Source organism: Sceloporus occidentalis, unplaced genomic scaffold, assembly GCF_023333645.1.
Source record: "Sceloporus occidentalis isolate IW3139 unplaced genomic scaffold, rSceOcc1.0.p SCAF_4, whole genome shotgun sequence".
NCBI classification, from domain to species: Eukaryota; Metazoa; Chordata; class Lepidosauria; order Squamata; family Phrynosomatidae; genus Sceloporus; species Sceloporus occidentalis.
Genome location: NW_028316984.1, coordinates 159,630,416 through 159,646,852, shown reverse-complemented (window position 1 = coordinate 159,646,852; position 16,437 = coordinate 159,630,416). Strand labels below are relative to the sequence as shown.

The 16,437-nt window shown below is 38.4% G+C and overlaps 1 protein-coding gene across 15 annotated transcripts in view; it reads left to right on the top strand.

Annotated features, from left to right (window-relative positions):
• Positions 1-16,437, top strand: part of RALGAPA1 (Ral GTPase activating protein catalytic subunit alpha 1) — a 241,084-nt gene that overhangs the window by 192,249 nt on the left and 32,398 nt on the right. For 14 of the 15 annotated variants that reach the window (XR_016280990.1, XR_016280989.1, XR_016280992.1 and 11 more), the window contains 2 exons: positions 4,039-4,197; positions 6,543-6,670. Coding sequence is in view for 11 of the 15 variants with exons in the window: in XM_089522122.1 (XP_089378248.1) it covers positions 4,039-4,197; positions 6,543-6,670 (287 nt within the window). In the remaining 4 variants the exon portion in view is untranslated. The remainder of the gene's footprint in view (positions 1-4,038; positions 4,198-6,542; positions 6,671-16,437) is intronic. The other variant, XM_089522125.1, reaches the window with a different exon arrangement.

Here is a 16,437-nt window from a genome sequence, read left to right as displayed (position 1 = left end):
CTTTTCCTCCTTGTTACCAAATCACTGTACTTTTAAAGCTATTTCCTCCTGATTTTTAAAGTAGTTTGGCCATTTTACAGAGGATAGTGTTGCTATAGTGGGAAGTGGTTGACAAAAGAAAAGCGTTCTGCTAGATCATGGCCTTCAGAAAGTTTCAATGCCTTTTCTCATTGTTTCTTTAGATCAGTAGGTTCTACACATTACTGATAATTCTGGCAAGAGTTCAAGGGTTAATGCAATAGATGAATAAAGGGAACTTTCTGTAAATTGAGTCCTGCATTATTTCACTTGTCTTTTCTTTCCAAAACTAACTTATTTAGTTTTTTTTTAAAGTAAATACTTGAATTCTTCCTGCCAGTGTGCTTTGCTTTTACTATTGTTTATTACTTCAATTATACTTGGTATCACTTAGAACAATCTGCCATTTGGAAATCTCAGTGTAGCCTGCAGCTTAGTATTAACTCTGGCTGGTATTGTAACATGTACAGCATATGACATTAATGTATCAAAATTAGATTTGATCATCCCTTCTGGTTATATTTATTTCACATTTCTTTTGTATTCAGTTAACCTAAACTTATTAGGAAAGCTGACACATGGTGATGGCTATAAAATAAGAATGTTTCAAAGTATTTTGATTTTTTAAAAATGAAATTTCAGTTATCTCTGCTTTTTCAGTTTGTTGTGTTTTGTAGTGATAGGGTGGAAGTTGTAATCCTGTGCTAAAAATAGTTTAACTAATCTTTATGCTGGTTTGCAATAGTTCCACCTACCCATATTCAAGAAGAATAAACTTTTATCATATTAGCAGTTCATTCTTTACGGGGAACTATGGCAGACCATATCTCTCTTTATGAACCAGCATGGGCTCTGGGATCCTTAGGAGAGGCCCTTCTCTCCATCTCATCCCCATCACAAGCACTGTTGGTGGGGACGTGAGAGAGGGCCTTTTCCTTGGCTGCCCTTAAACTCTGGAACTCCCTTCCCAAGGAGGCCAAAATGGCTCCTTCTCTTTTGTCCTTCCTCCGGCAGGCTAAGACCTTTCTGTTCAGACAGGCATTTAAAACAGAAGGTTTTTAAAGAATGGGCTGGTTGTTGTATTCTTTTAAATGTATGTTAAACATTTTTATCTTTTTAACTATATTTTATTCTTTTATATGTAATCTGTTTTAATATTGTAATAATTTAATTCTGTTTTAATGTAACACTTTTCTGTTTTTAATTGTACTGTTTTTAATCTTATAAGCCGCTATATGTCCCAGTTTTGGGGAAAGGGTGTGATAAAGGAAATGCAGTATTAGTCACATTCTGGGTAGTGGTTTTTTTTTAAACCTAGGTCTATACTTGGAGTCACTGGGTAGTCTCAGTTAAAATCATATAGTGTCTAGATCCAAACCACTAGCTTGATAGGTGATCATACCCAAAGTATTCTCACTATTGAATATCTTGTAAAAGGAATATATGTCCTTCATGCTTTGTTGTCTTGCTCATGTTATTGTACCAGTGCACCAATGTTAAGAGAGGTAATAACTTCATATACAATACCTTTATCTTGTAATTACCAATTAATTTCTTCCTCAGTATGACTAGGAGTCCAGGACTCATAGCAGCTTATAACAGTTAAACATAGCTAAAGATATACCAAGGCAAAAGTTAAAAACATCATTAAATTACAGTGGACCCTTGTTATACGCTGGGATTTGGTTCCAAGACCCCCATGTATAACAAAATCCGTGTATGCTCAATTCCCATTAAATATAATGACATAGCAAAATGGTGTCCCTTATAAAAAATGGAAAATCAATGTTTGATATTTGAAATTTATAGGGTTTTTTTAACATTTTCAAACTGTGGATCTCTGAATCTGTGTATAAAAAAATCTGTGTATAAGAAGGGCTGACTGTATCCATAAAATTAAAACCAGTTTTTTAAAAAATAATTATTTAAAAACAGGACAAAAGCAAAACATAGGCACAGCATCAGTCTGCATGACCCCCCCTGAGGCCTTCTGAAACTTGATTAAAAAGTCTTAACCTGCCTGTAGAAAGATAACAAGGAGGGGGTCAGTCTGATCTCCCTCAGGAGGATTTCCAGATCCTGGGAGCAACCACCAAAAAGCTCCTGTCCTGTGTTCCCACCATAGAGAGAAGGAATTTTACAGAGGATCTCAAAACACTAACAGGATCATATGGGATGATCACATTAGTGGTTGCATCTTTTCAAGGCTTGTGCAAGGAGGCATCCAGAATCATATTGATCAAGTAGATCTCTGTTCCAGCTGGCACCAAAGGCTGGCTGATATGCAGTTCAGTACACACACTCACATGTGCTGAAAAGGGACAGAGCAACAGAGAGAGATGGGTTAGAGAGAAACAAGTTGAGATGCTAGAAAGAAAGGTTCAGTAAGTTGGAACATGCTTGTAGTGTGACTGCCTTTCAACATAGTGGTTCTCAGACTTTGATATTCCAGAGATTTTAGACTTTGAGCTGGTACAGACTGGCATGAAAAGCCAGCTTCCAGCTGGCTTGGCAGCATGCCGTACGCACAGTACACACCTCCAAGATGCCTGGAAGCCAGCTTCACGCCGCCTGGCTGCCCATATGGCAGCCAGCTTCAGGGCACTCAAGTGGCATGCCGTTTACACACTGCATGCCACAGAAGCACTGTAAAGCCATGGTGGGGCAGGAAAAAACAGCTTTTGCTGGCTCAAAAAGGACTAGCAGTTTGCTGCCTCTTTTAGGGCCAGCAAAAAGCCAAATTGGGGCTGAGGCGTGCGGTTGCTGTGACCCCAACCTGACTCTCTCAGAGGTGGCTTCAAGCTGCCCCTTTCGGGCACTCTGTTTCGCCCCTTTGACTCCCAGAATCCCCAGCCAGCTGAGCAAATGGCCAGGGATTCTTCTGTTTCAACAGATGCTGCCTTTTTCTTCCCTGACCTGTGTGCAGTGGAGCTTTTTGTTCTACCAGGTTACAATGGATCTCCTCCTGTTACAGGCCATTTTAGTTAGCAACTCCTGAATCTATGCCTATACCATTAAAAGGTTTATATATCCTTAAATGAGGATATATAACTTGCTAAAATCTGTAGATGGTGGAATATAAAGTCTAAGATTCTAAGATTCATATCACTGTGTGCACATTTTCTGTCTTGAAATAAAAGAAAGGAAAAAGCTTGTTTAGGTTTGAAATCTGGGAAGACTGCCAGATTAGAATATGTAAACAAAAACCACAAAGGATTACCTCAGGTCACCTTGCGAGCTAGTACATTAGAAGATACCTGACAACAGATAATAGGGTATAGTTTGGAAATGGAATGCGCACTAGACCTGAGTGTACAAATCAAAAAGATAAGATGTAAACCTTTGGTTGGCTAACCAAGATGCTGACGAGAATAAAAGATCTAAATTAGAAATGTGTAATTAGGCACGCCTCCAACACAGGAAGAGAAGACACCAATGTTAACTTCTAGATATGAAGTTCCTGATAGCCCTAACATGCTGCCCCAAATGCTGATACTGATAAGGTACGGCTAGGATAGATATACCCTACCTACTATTAATATAGTAAGAGTGGTTCAAGAATTGCTTAAGCAGATTAACCCTTTTTGTAACAGATGAGATTATATTCTGTTATGGTTAATTGTTTGAATATTAAGAGGAAAATCCAGATGAACATATGGCTATATGACAATATAAGATGCCTTGCATATGATACTATGCAATATAAGGAAGTTGGTTTTGTATTCTAGCTTAGATATTTTACAGGTATTGTCTTAGCTGCTATCCTAAAGCCAGTCAAAATCAGATGAGGGGGCATTAGGCAGTGTGAATGTGTTTCTGTTAGTGGAGGTCTGCTAGAAAGGTGGCACATGGACTACTGGAATCCACCAAACCAAGGTGGAAAAATCCTCATAAATAGATGTGCCAGCTGTAATATTCTACTAGTGGTAGAGGGGCATCTTTCCACGACTATGACAATTAGATTTCTCTGTTGACTAATATATATTTATATTTATAAATAAGTTACTTCTCTTCTTTTAGCTAAGACATTTGGGAAATGATGAAGTTCACATTGTCTGGTCAGAACATACTCGAGACTACAGAAGAGGAATAATTCCTACAGAATTTGGAGATGTGCTCATTGTTATATATCCAATGAAGAATTTTATGTTCAGTATTCAGATAATGAAAAAGCCTGAGGTAAGTTTTTAGAATTTTCCTTTCATAACACAGTTCCAGGTTATCTAAGGTGTTCTTTGGTTTTGTTTTGTTTGGTTTTTTGTTTGTTTATTTGTTTTTTGTTTATTGTAGTCACGTATAGATACCATTTTCTCTAAAGTTTATGCCTCCCTTTTCTCCTGAACTACATTTTATAATTTGAATTTTGAGAGGAAACAAAATAATAGTTGCTTCATTTTTTTTTACCTGACTCTTGTCCCACAGACTTTTTTCCCCTCTGAGTGTGCTGTTGTGCCAAGCAGCTAAAAAGTGTACATGTTGAGAAGCATAAAAAAGGGAGAAGAAACAGAGAAATTCTAGAAGAATATATCTCTGTATTTGCACCAAAATTCATTTGAAGCATACTGCTACAAACAGTAATAGTTAGAATTAGAAATGTATTTATTTTTTTTACTGCTTCATTCTGTTTATGTACCCTCTTCATATATGAAATCACAACTTTGCTAAAGCAAAATAAAGAAATGAGAGAAGATTTTCATATGGTGAAAATCAACACATACTGAAAGCAAGAATCCTAGATTAATTTTGTCACCATGGCCCTGTTCAGGCATATATATTTTGGCTTGCTAAACCATAATTTAGAATGCCAGCTCTATTCTAGCTTGCATCAATAGAAGTATAGTGTCTAGTTCAAGGGAAGTAATAGTACCACTCTTTTCTGCTTTGGTCAGACCTCACCTGGAATACTGTGTCCAGGTCTGGCAGCACAGTTCATGGCAGGGGGTTGAACTGGGTGGCCCTAGTGGTCTCTTCCACCTCTATGATTCTATGATTCTTTAAGACCCTCCTGACAGTAAGAACTTTTCAACAGTAGAATACGCTACCAGGGAATGTGATGGAGATTCCTTCTTTGGAGGTTTTTAAACAGAGGTCCAAAACACTCAGCAGAAAAATCCAATTTGAGACGGTTTTAACTGCCTTGGCTCAGTGCTAAGGAATCCTGGGAATTGTAGTTTATTGTGGCACCAGAGCTCTCTGGCAGAGAAGGCTCAGTGTCTCACAAAACTACAGTTCCAAGAATTCCCTAGCATGGAGCCAAGACAGTTAAAGCCATCTCAAACTGGATTATTTCTGTAGTATGTTTTGGACCAGAGTCTGGATGGCCATCTGTCAAGGGAGCTTTGATTATGTGTTCCCACATGGCAGAGGGCTGGACTTGATTCTGTGATTCTGTGATCAACTTAAATCAGAATTCCACATTTCAAACATAGTTAAGAACCTGTAGTTTAAGCTAATGAAGAACTGCTGATCTCATAAAGAAAGCAAGGATATGAGAAGAGAAGTAAGGGAGCATGAAGCCTTTATGCTCCTACCAGGCTGTTAAAAGATGCTTTAGCAAATCAAGAAATATATGATGGGACCTGGTCTAAGTGTATGTATTTGAAAATATCAAGAAGGAATGTTGAAAAGGTGAAAGAGTGCAAGTGGCTGGTATCATTGCTTTCACCCATTTGTCCTAGCACCATTCTCCTTTCGGCTGTATTATTGACCTAACCTTGCAAAAAAGATAGGCTTATACATTCAGATACTCTTGCTGTATCAGGATCATCATGAGTAACAAGGAGTTGCACATACAGATCTTCCAACCAATTACAATATCTGCCAACTGGGATTTCAGTTGGTGGGCCCATTACTGGACTGAGATTTCAGAAAACAGTGCCCAAAAAACCTGTGTCAACTGTAAAATGGTAGAAATCAGCCACCTTTTGAATTGTGAGGTGGATATAGTCCAAAACTGTTTGTGCATATCCATGGATCTGATATGTAGTTAGCAAATACCAAAGGCACACATTTGTGCAGTATACAGTATTTAATCATGTACTTGCCTTTAATCATATATCTGCATCCTAAAGTATTCTGATTACTTTTTCATTAGCTGCATGTTAAGAGTGCTCTAATGAATGTGTGAACATAAACTATTAACAATTTTATTTGTCAAACTAATCATATCCTTTCATCAAATTTGCCCCTAAGCTAATCTCATTATGACTTTGACCTTCAGGAATTTGACATTCATGACCATTATTAGGTTTTAACCTTAAACTCTGCCTGAATTTGAGACATTATTCAAATCATTCTTAAAATAATGTTAGAAGAAAAATTATCTCGCTAAAAATATCAGGCAATCATATCATCATACCTCCATAAGGCACACCATATCTCAGAATATTTTGAATAGCTGTTATGATTGATTAACTGGAGGTAAGAAGAATTATCTAGTTGAGCAATCCTTTGTTAATGTTGATTGCTAATTGCAGTATAAGAGACTAATTTACAAGCTGAATTTCTCTATTTTCTGAACTCAGGTTCCATTCTTTGGTCCGTTGTTTGATGGTGCTATTGTGAATGGAAAAATTCTTCCTATTATGGTTCGTGCAACAGCTGTAAATGCAAGCAGAGCGTTGAAGTCACTCATTCCACTATACCAAAATTTGTATCCTTTTCCTTAAAAAAAGACTCTGCTACTTAGAAGTAAATCTAACTAAATGCAGTAGGACTTTACTTCTAAATGAATATTATAAATTTGCCCAGGATCAAACTGCATTACATTATTGACATTGAAGGTTTCAATGAAAACTCTAAAAATACAGTGAAAGATCTGGACCAGGAAGTGGAAATATTCAATAGAAACAATGTACAGAACCCCCAAGTGTGTCTGGTTCCATCTTTATGGCTGCTTGAAAAACCCAAAAGATATCATCAATGAGCTGGCCTTTAACATGGGTCTAAACTTCAGTTTTTGCATATATATAAGTGGAGCCAGTGTGCGTCCAAGATAAGAGAAGGTTAAGAGAAGGTTAAAAGTTAAGTCAATGGAGCATGTGGCTTCAGATTCAACTCAAGAGCTTGATTTGGGCAGGAAGGAGTTCTGAGGGACAATTTAAGTAGATTGACCTTTGCAGCAATATCAAAGGTATGGGGGATTTTCAGCAGGGAAATCCAAACAAGCCTCAACCCTGTTTCTCTCCTGCAGTAGTAACAATAACCTATGGTGCTGCCATAAGCGATACTCTGTTGGCATGCTTTCATACTTGCATTAGAATGTAACAGTGAACTCCACTTTAGGTTTGTTATTTATACATCACTCGTCTCTCTTTGTAGCCTGGGGATAAAAGCGATCAATAACATTACTGTACAGAGTGTTGTACAGTCACCTTCCATATCCATGAATTCTGCATTCACGGATTCAGCCAAACACAGCTTGACAATTTATAAATTCCAAAAAGCAAACCATGATTTTGCCATTTTATATAAGGAATACCATTATACTACACCATTTAATATAAATGGGACTTCAGCATCCACAGATTTTGGTATCCACAGGGGGTCCTGAAATCAAACCCCAGGAGATACCAATGACCCATTTTATTCTTGTTAACGTGTAATAAGATTCTAATAATGCCTGCTGGGAGGAAGTACAACCCACAGGGGGCATCTTTGGGAAACATGGGACACATGCAATTGTCTAGCTCTTTCCAGAAATGCCCACACAAAAAAAATTGTGCAGTAGCTCACTAATGGCTACTACTAATTGATTTTGGCTGATTTTGGAAAGGGTTGTTATTGTTGTTAAATGCCCCCAAGTTGACTTTGACCAGGGGCATCCTGTTAATGAGACGTATCCAAGATCCTCAGCTTCTCTGCTCAGATCCTACAGGCCCAGGTCCATGTCCTTCCTGACCAAGTCTAAGCATCTGGCATGTGGTCTTTCTCTCCTTCTACTGCCTTCCACCTTTCTTATTGACTTTTCTAATTATTCATTTTCCCTCATGATGTGGCCAAAGTATGACCACCTCAACTTAATCATCTTGGCTTCCAGAGGGAGTTCAGGCTTACTCTGTTCTAGAACCCCCCCCCCCCTTTTTTTTTCTTTTTTTTTTTCTTTCTTTTTTTTTCTTTTTGTCTTCTTGGCTGTCCATGGTATTATCAGTACTTTTCTCCAGCACCACATCTCAGATGAATTGATTTTCTTCCTATCAGTTTTTTCCCTGTCCAGCTGTGACATCGTTACATGGTGATGGGGAATGCAGTGGCTTGGACTGTCTTTACACTTTATGATCTTGTCCAGTTCATTCGTAGCTGCCCTTCCCAATCCAAGTCTTCTGATTTCTTGACTGCAGTGCAGTCTCTGTTCTGATCAATATTTGAAGCAAGGCATGGGAACTCTTTAACTATTTCACTTTTCTTGTTTTCTAGGATGAATTTCTGTAGATCCTTCGTTGTCATTATTTTTGTTTTTTTAATGTTCAGCGTTAATCTAACCTTAGCGTTTCCTCCTTGACCTTCTTCAGTAATTGTTCCAGGTCTTTGTTTCTGCTAGTAGTATTTTGACATCCGTTTATCTTAATGTTCCTTTCTCCTATCTTCACTCCTCTTGCCTCTGAGTCTAAGCCTGCTCTGCCTACAATATTTTTTGCAAGCAGGTTGAATAAGTAGGTGATAGTATGGAGCCTTGCCTAATGTCTTAGCCCAGTGGTTCCCAACATGTGGGTCGGGACCCCTTTGGGGGTCGAATGACCCTTTCATGGGGGTCGCCTAAGACTATTGGAAAACACCTATTTAATTACAGTTATGAAGTAGCAACGAAAATATTTTCATGGGTTTGGGTCACCACAACATGAGGAACTGTATCAAGGGATCACGGCATTAGGAAGGTTGGGAACCACTGCCTTAGCCAATGGGAATCATTCTGTTTCTCCATAGACTGCAGCCTTTTGTCTTGTCAAAACAATCAGATGTTGTGGCACTCCCATATCTTTAAGCGCAAACCATAGCTTTTTGTGATCTATGCAGTCAAAGACTTTGCTGTAGTGAATAAAGCACATGCAGATTTTCTTCTGGAGTTCCCTGGTGTGCTCCATTATCCAATGTATGTTTGCAATGTGATCCTTAGTGCCTCTTCCTTTCCTGAATCCAGCTTGCACCTCTGGGACTTCACACTCCATATATAGTAGGAGTCTTTGCTGCAGAATTTTGAGCATTTCCCTTGCTTGCATGGGAAATTAGGACAATGGTTCTGTAAATACTGCAGTCTTTTGTGTCTCCTTTTTATGGGTGGGAATATATATTGATCACTTCCAGTCTGTGGGACACTGTTTTGTTTTCCATATTTGTTGACATATTTTAGTTAAAACTAAGCTTGATTCTGTCTCTGTGGGTCCTAGCAGTTCATTTGATATGTCATCTGTTCCTGGTGATTTGTTCTTTCTAATTTCTTTGTATGTAGCTTTCACTTCATTTTCCAAAATTTGAGGTTCATCTTTGTAAGTTTCTTCTTCCCATGTGTCATTCAACCTTTTTTGTGGAAAGGATCCCCTTACCAATTTGCCCCTCTCCCCATTCTTTCTTTCTGTCTATCCATTGTCAACTCAAAAGAGTGTTGCAGCAATAGCAATAGCAAGTACATTTCTATACCACTTATCAGTGCACTTAAGCACTCCCGAAGCAGTTTACAAAGTGTAAGCTAATTGCCCCCAACAAGCTGGGTACTCATTTTAGCAACCTCAGAAGGATGCCAGGCTGGTGTCAAAGTCACAACCTTGTGATTGTGAGTGAGTGGCTGTGAGTGAGTGGCCTTTAACCATTGAGCCACCGGGGCTACTAATGTCATTAGTAGCCTCAGCATGAAGCTTAGAACTGTAATGGTTAATAGGAAATAGAGATCCAGTATCTGCACTTCTGCAGGAATGTTCATACTCTCTAGGATCTTCAGAAATGGTCTCTTAAGCCATTTTAATTTATGAAACATAAAATCACCCCTGTATTGATGTAATCGTTCTGTATGTTTTTGAAAGAATAGATGTTCTGTGGTGTGTGCTTTCCCCCCCCCCCCCATCCCCATTTTATTCAAGTTACGGTCACAGCAACTGCCAGAGCAGTTGTGCGGGGTAGGAGATAGATAGCTGAAAACCAGAAGTCCTATTGTGTGAGGTCTGATTTTGCAATGCTGAATGGAATCCTAAAACCCTTCTTTTTACAGGTTTTGTTGAGTGTTTTGTTTAATTCTTTGTATTAGTTTTTGTTTCTTTTTTATTGTCATAGCTACACTGTAAGTAAACTAAATGAATGCTGAAGCAAACTAAAGTAATTAGGTGTTGAAATCACAAAAACAGAAAAACTGTTGGTAAACACATTGTATGTTAAACCACTGTGTAAAATATCTTTTTACCAGATCTTTAAGAATCGATAGAACTTGAAAAATATATTACATGTGATACAGTAATCCTCAGAAGAATGAAAAAACTAAAAGGATTTAAATTCATTTTGTAGCTGTAATGATATAAGCTGTCAACTGCTTTAGACTCGCTAAACAGTTCTGAGATTCCAAAGCATAAATTGTGTGATTTATGTACATTAAAAGTAGTCTGTGGTTTGAGCACGTCTTGGCTAACTATGTATCTAATGTTCAGTAAATTACAAGAATATTGATTGGCATATGCTGCCTAAATCGATTGTCCTGACAGCCTGAATTACAGTAATCTGTCAGTATTGATGAGTGTCTTTCAGGCTTTCATACCTCTTCTTCGTTTGTCTTGTCTAGTCTTACTTTTTTCTGAAGTGCATTTTCGTGCAACCTCCAGTTTTGTCATACTAAGCACTTGATCATCCTTTTTTGTCCCCCAAGACCAATTTATTGGGTTGATCATGCAATTAGGGATAAAATACATCACTGGGGAACATGAGTAGGCACTGTTCTGCCTAACACTCAGACCTTAGGTGTAGTGTAGGTTTGTTCTCGGTCATTTATTAGTTAGCTACTGAAAGAGTAGGATTGAGGTGGGGTGGGGGTAATGACTCATTCCAAAGCATCACTTTAAATGCATTTTATTTTAGTCACTATAGAGTGCTGATTGAGTAGACATTTGTGATTGATTTTAAACTCTTATCTTAATGTTTGTTATATAGATTGTTCACTTATTATAATTATTTAGGGATTTGTACATTGATTATCCATATGTGTGTGCATGCTGCTGTTTTGTGTAAGGGCCATATAAATATGTTATGCCTTCTCTGCTTGTTCATGGGTCATACTCAGAGTGGAATAGTTTAGAAAAATAGAAATAGAGTCATCCCAGGGTATTCCCAGCTGTATGTTGAAATTCTGTTCTTTTTCTGTTTGTGAAAACAACACTTATTGGAAGGATATGAAAGATTAAAAAGTAAATGAAGTGAAATTAATTTATTGTACCACCAAACAGATTTGCCATTCACAAGCTCTAGGTAGCATGTAGTCTTTGCTATATTGCCAGTCTTATTTTCTTTTTTTATAATGCTCAAACATGTGCTATGGTATTTTAAACAATGCATAGAAATATTGCTAGTTTGCCTAGCAAATTAGCAAAATTTCTGAGAGGAATGCACAAGATTTCGAGTTTTATGAGGTTAATTTCGGTTTGTAGGAGAATAATACAATATTTACAAAATACCAGTTACCTGAGACATTGTCAACTGTTGTGTCACAGTGTTGATGCAAAGAAAAACAAAATATTTTATGAGGAATGCATTCTATTCATACTACATTTAAGATATTTTTTTAAAAAATTGTAATAATCTAAAATATATAATGGGGCTATTTAATTTTCCTGTGAAAACCCCAGCAAAATATGAGAAATTCTAATACTGTGGCATCCTCATTACTGCCATTGTTTTTGAGGCTTTTAAGATAAATAACATTTCTTATAATTGTGTGGTGTGTGAGTATATGTATTTGTAGTTGCAGAGCGTGTGAGTCTCTGCGTGTATCACAAATTCATCCATTTTCTTTGGAGTACTTCTACATACTGTGAGTATGGGCTTTTTAAAATCTTTTAATTTCTGTTGCCAAGCCACAGATTCCATCCATCTGTTCTTGCCAATTGTGAAAAGGTTCAATTTTCAGTAAAGCCATGCATTTCACAGAAGGTGTGTGAGGTGAAATTTCACAGGGGACATGATGAATCCTGATTCTCAGCGATAAACCTTTGGGGCCAGCAGGGTTGGCATATGGTTCAGCATGATATGAAGGCTTGGGTTCCTTGGCTTTACTTTTTTTGGCGTGGAGCTGATAAAACCTGGCTGCATATTGTTTCACTGGACACCAATCATGGACAACAGGAACTGCCCATTTTAACTCTCTGTGGGAAGGAAGCCCAGACACTGTTCACAATAGTACTATTGTCATGTTACAAACTACTATGAACAGCTTGACAGCTTTGGGGAGGAGGGGGGAAATGGGTTGTTTTGCTAATTGGTGTTCAGAAAAGGGATGGGAAAAATCGCTCCGTGTTGATATGTTTATGCTATTTTCCCCCATAAAGATGATTAGCTGTTTATCATAAACAAAAGTGAAATATTTATATAGTTATCTTCTGGGGTCCTAAAATTATAACAATCATATTTTTAATTTTTTAAAAAATAAAGTACTGTATAATACAGTGCGCCTGCATTATACGCAGGCACGTTTTACGCAGGCATGGAAGGAAAGGAGGAGCGCGCCGGAAGGAAACAATGGCATGCGCTCCCGTGGCATCGCCACGGGCACAAGCCCCATGTTTTTCCCTTTACTTGTGGGGGTCCGGAATAGATCCCCCGCATAAGGGAAGGAATGACTGTAATACAGAGAACATGAGGCAAAAAGATAGAGTGGAACAACTTTCATGTATGTGATTGCATTTAAGTTCATCTGTAAATATTTACTATCTTTTGTTTTATTGTAACATCTACAGAAGGATCCGTATAGCATTGTAATATATTTAACAGAAGATGCGAGTTTTGTTCCCCTAGTACCAGTGCTGAAATTCAATGTCTCGATGTCCTGTCTTTCCTGATCAATCCACTGTCACTTTTTGTAGTTCACAAAAATCATGGCTTGACACAAAAGGCATTCTCTGAATGAGAATGTTTAAGTCCTCATTTGAGTTGGAAATCAAAGGAGGGAGGTATTAAGGATTTTTTTCTTTTCCCATATTCCTATAATATGGAAATATTAAAACAGGCCCATCTTCCAGGTTGTTAAATCATTAATGTGGTGTGTGAAGAAGTGACATCCTGAGGATGGGGTTGGGAGGCATATGATATGCATTTGATATGCATAAACAAGGGTATTAGTCAGGAAGACAGGGCCATTCTGCAGTACTGAAATTGTCGCCCTGAAATTAATCCATAATAATAGTGGTTATTTCTTATTTAAAACATATATCTGTTTACAGTTTACATATATTAGTTCAGAAGCTAAGAAACACTGGTGGACGTAAAATATCCGACAAATGTGAAGAGTGCCTTTCCTTCATCTGTAGTATATCTCTATAGATATGGATTTAGAGAACTGGAATTACAGGATAGATAGCATTTTGGTAGATGAGAGAAAATCACTACCCACATTCAAGCATGACACAATTCTGTCTTGTATGTCTTTTGGACCCCAACTGAATACCTGGTTAATCTAAATGAATTTAAGTCTCCAGGACCAGATGACCTACATCCGAGGGTATTGAAAGAACTGGCAAATGTAATTTCAGAGCCATTGGCAATAATTTTTGAGAACTCCTGGAGAACAGAAGTCCCAGCAGACTGGAGGAGGGCAAACATTGTCCCTATCTTCAAAAAAAAAAAAAAAAGGGGGGGGAGGATCCCAACAACTACCACCCAGTTAGCCTGACATCAATACCAGGAAAGATTCTAGAGCAGTGGGCTAGACAATGTAACTGTTAGATGGATTTGTAATAGGTTGACTGACCAAACTCAAAGAGTGCTCAGCAATGGCTCCTCTGCATCCTGGAGAGTGACTAGTAGGGTGCCACAGAATTCTATCCTGGGCCCAGTGCTATTCAACATCTTTATCAATGACTTGGATGAAAAAATAGAGGGCATGCTTATGAAATCTGCCGATGACACCAATTTAAAAGGAGTAGCTAGTACCCCAGAGGAGAAGATCAAAATTCAAAATGACCTTAATAGATTAAAAAGCAAAGCCAAAACTAACAAAATGAATTTCAACAAGGAGAAATGTAAAGTACTGCACTTAAGTAGAAAAAGTGAAATGCATAGATATAAGATGGAGAACACCTAGCTTAACAAGACTGCATGTGAAAAGGATCTAGGAGTCCTAGTAGACCACAAGTTGAACATGAGTCAACAGTGTGATGCAGCAGCTAAAAAGGCCAATGCGATTTTAGGCTGCATCAATAGATGCAGTTCTGGGCATCACAATTCAAAAAGGATGTTGACAAATTGGAGCATATCCAGGGGAGGGCCACCAAAATAATAATAATAATAATAATAATAATAATAATAATAATAATAATTTTTTATTTATATTTCCCACCTCTCCCTGCGGATCGAGGCAGGATTACAGCAATAAAATAATTCCATATAAAATACAGTCATTAAAACAATGACATTACTTGTGATGTCCTGCCAGGACTGATTGAAATTTCCCCTGCGTTTTCTTTCGTGTTGGTTCAGGCCTTAGATTATTTTAGTGTAGAAAAGTCATTGTATTAGTTTGTGGGAGGAGCTGTAGGTTTCCCCTGCATTATTTCCAGGTTTGGTTTGCCTTTTCCCAACATGCTCTGCTGTAGCTAGAGGTTTTTAGTGGGGGAGCAGTTTTTGCTGAGAGCAAGCAGAGAGCTGTATTTTGGTGGCAAGCAGGCCCAGACAGCCGGAAAGGGCATTTCTTACACCTCAGCCGAATTAGTTACCATCAGCAAGAAAATAAAGGAGTTCAGGAGCTGAAAGACCCTGCACCAGCTCCATTGAGTGAGGAGAGCAAACCATCAGACCCAGAAAGATGACAACCTGAAGATTGCTGCAACTGTAAAGTACCTTTTGTTTAGAGCTGGGGAGGAGAAAACTCTTTATTTTGTCCTTTAAATTAAATTTCCCCCCTTTTGAACTTTACATTCAGCTTCAGAGCCTTTTTTGGGTAGAAGAGTTTGATCTCACCAGGGTACTGGCGTTGCACACCCAAACCTGCCACCACCTTTAGTTGGGTGTGTCTTCATATTACTATTAATTCACTAAAATAACGGATCATCAACTAACATTCACACTAACATTCATACAATCAGATCAGAAGCAGAGTATTTAAGATCTCTTATAAAAGATCAGGTGGGTAGGCCCACCAGAAGAGATCCGTCTTTAGTGCCTTCTTGAAGACATCTAAGGTGGTGATAAGACGGATCTCCTCTGGCAAGCTGTTCCACAATCTGGGGGCCGTGGCGGTGAATGTTCTGTAAGAAGTTGTTGTTAGCCTGGTTTTTGAGTACTCCAATAGGTTATTTCCAGATGTTCTGAGAGTGCGGGGCGGATTGTGTAGGGAGAGACATTCCCACAAGTAACTCGGGCCCAAGCCATCAAGGGCTTTAAAGGTAATAATCAACACTTGTATTGCGCCCAGAAACTAATCAGCAACCAATGAAGGGATTTTAACACCAATGTTATGTGTTCTGATCTAGATGAAGGGTTTAGAAACCATGGCTTATGAGGAAAGACTTAGGGAACTGGGTATGTTTAGCCTGAAGAAGAGATGGTTAAGAGGTGTTATGATAGCCCCGTTCAAGTATTTGAAGGGGTGCCACATTGAGGATGGAGCAAGCTTGTTTTCTGAACACAGAACAATGGATGGAAGCTACAGGAAGAGGGATTCCACCTAAACATTAGAAGGAACTTTCTGACAGTAACAGCTGTTCAACAGTGTAAAACACTCCTTCAGAGTGTGATGGAGTCTCCTTCTTTGGAGGTCTTTAAACAGAGGCTGGATGGCCATCTCTCACAAGTGCTTTGATTGTGAGTTCCTGCACGGCAGGGGGTTGGACTGGATGGCCCTTGTGGTCTCTTCCAGCTCTATGATTCTATGAAGTGTATGAAAATGAAGCAAAATGATCTTAAGTTTATTATAGTCAGCCTTCATTCAGCCTCAAATCAATTGGCTTCCCCTACACATGTTTTGTGGCACACCCTTTTACTCAGATTTAGGGATCCATGTCCTCTAAATCTTCCTTCCTTCTTTTTTGTGGCCTACAGTCCATTGTTTACAGTGCACACAGATGTAATGCTTATTCACACAGTACTTTAAGGCACTACTGCATGTGTCCCACATGCACAAATTCACTTTTGCCCCTGTCTACTGGATATAGCAATTAGGCCTTGTCCCAAAAAATTGTAGCACAATTTATGCCTGTTTATGTCACTAACAAGATGTTGGCTGTCATGTTTCTGCTG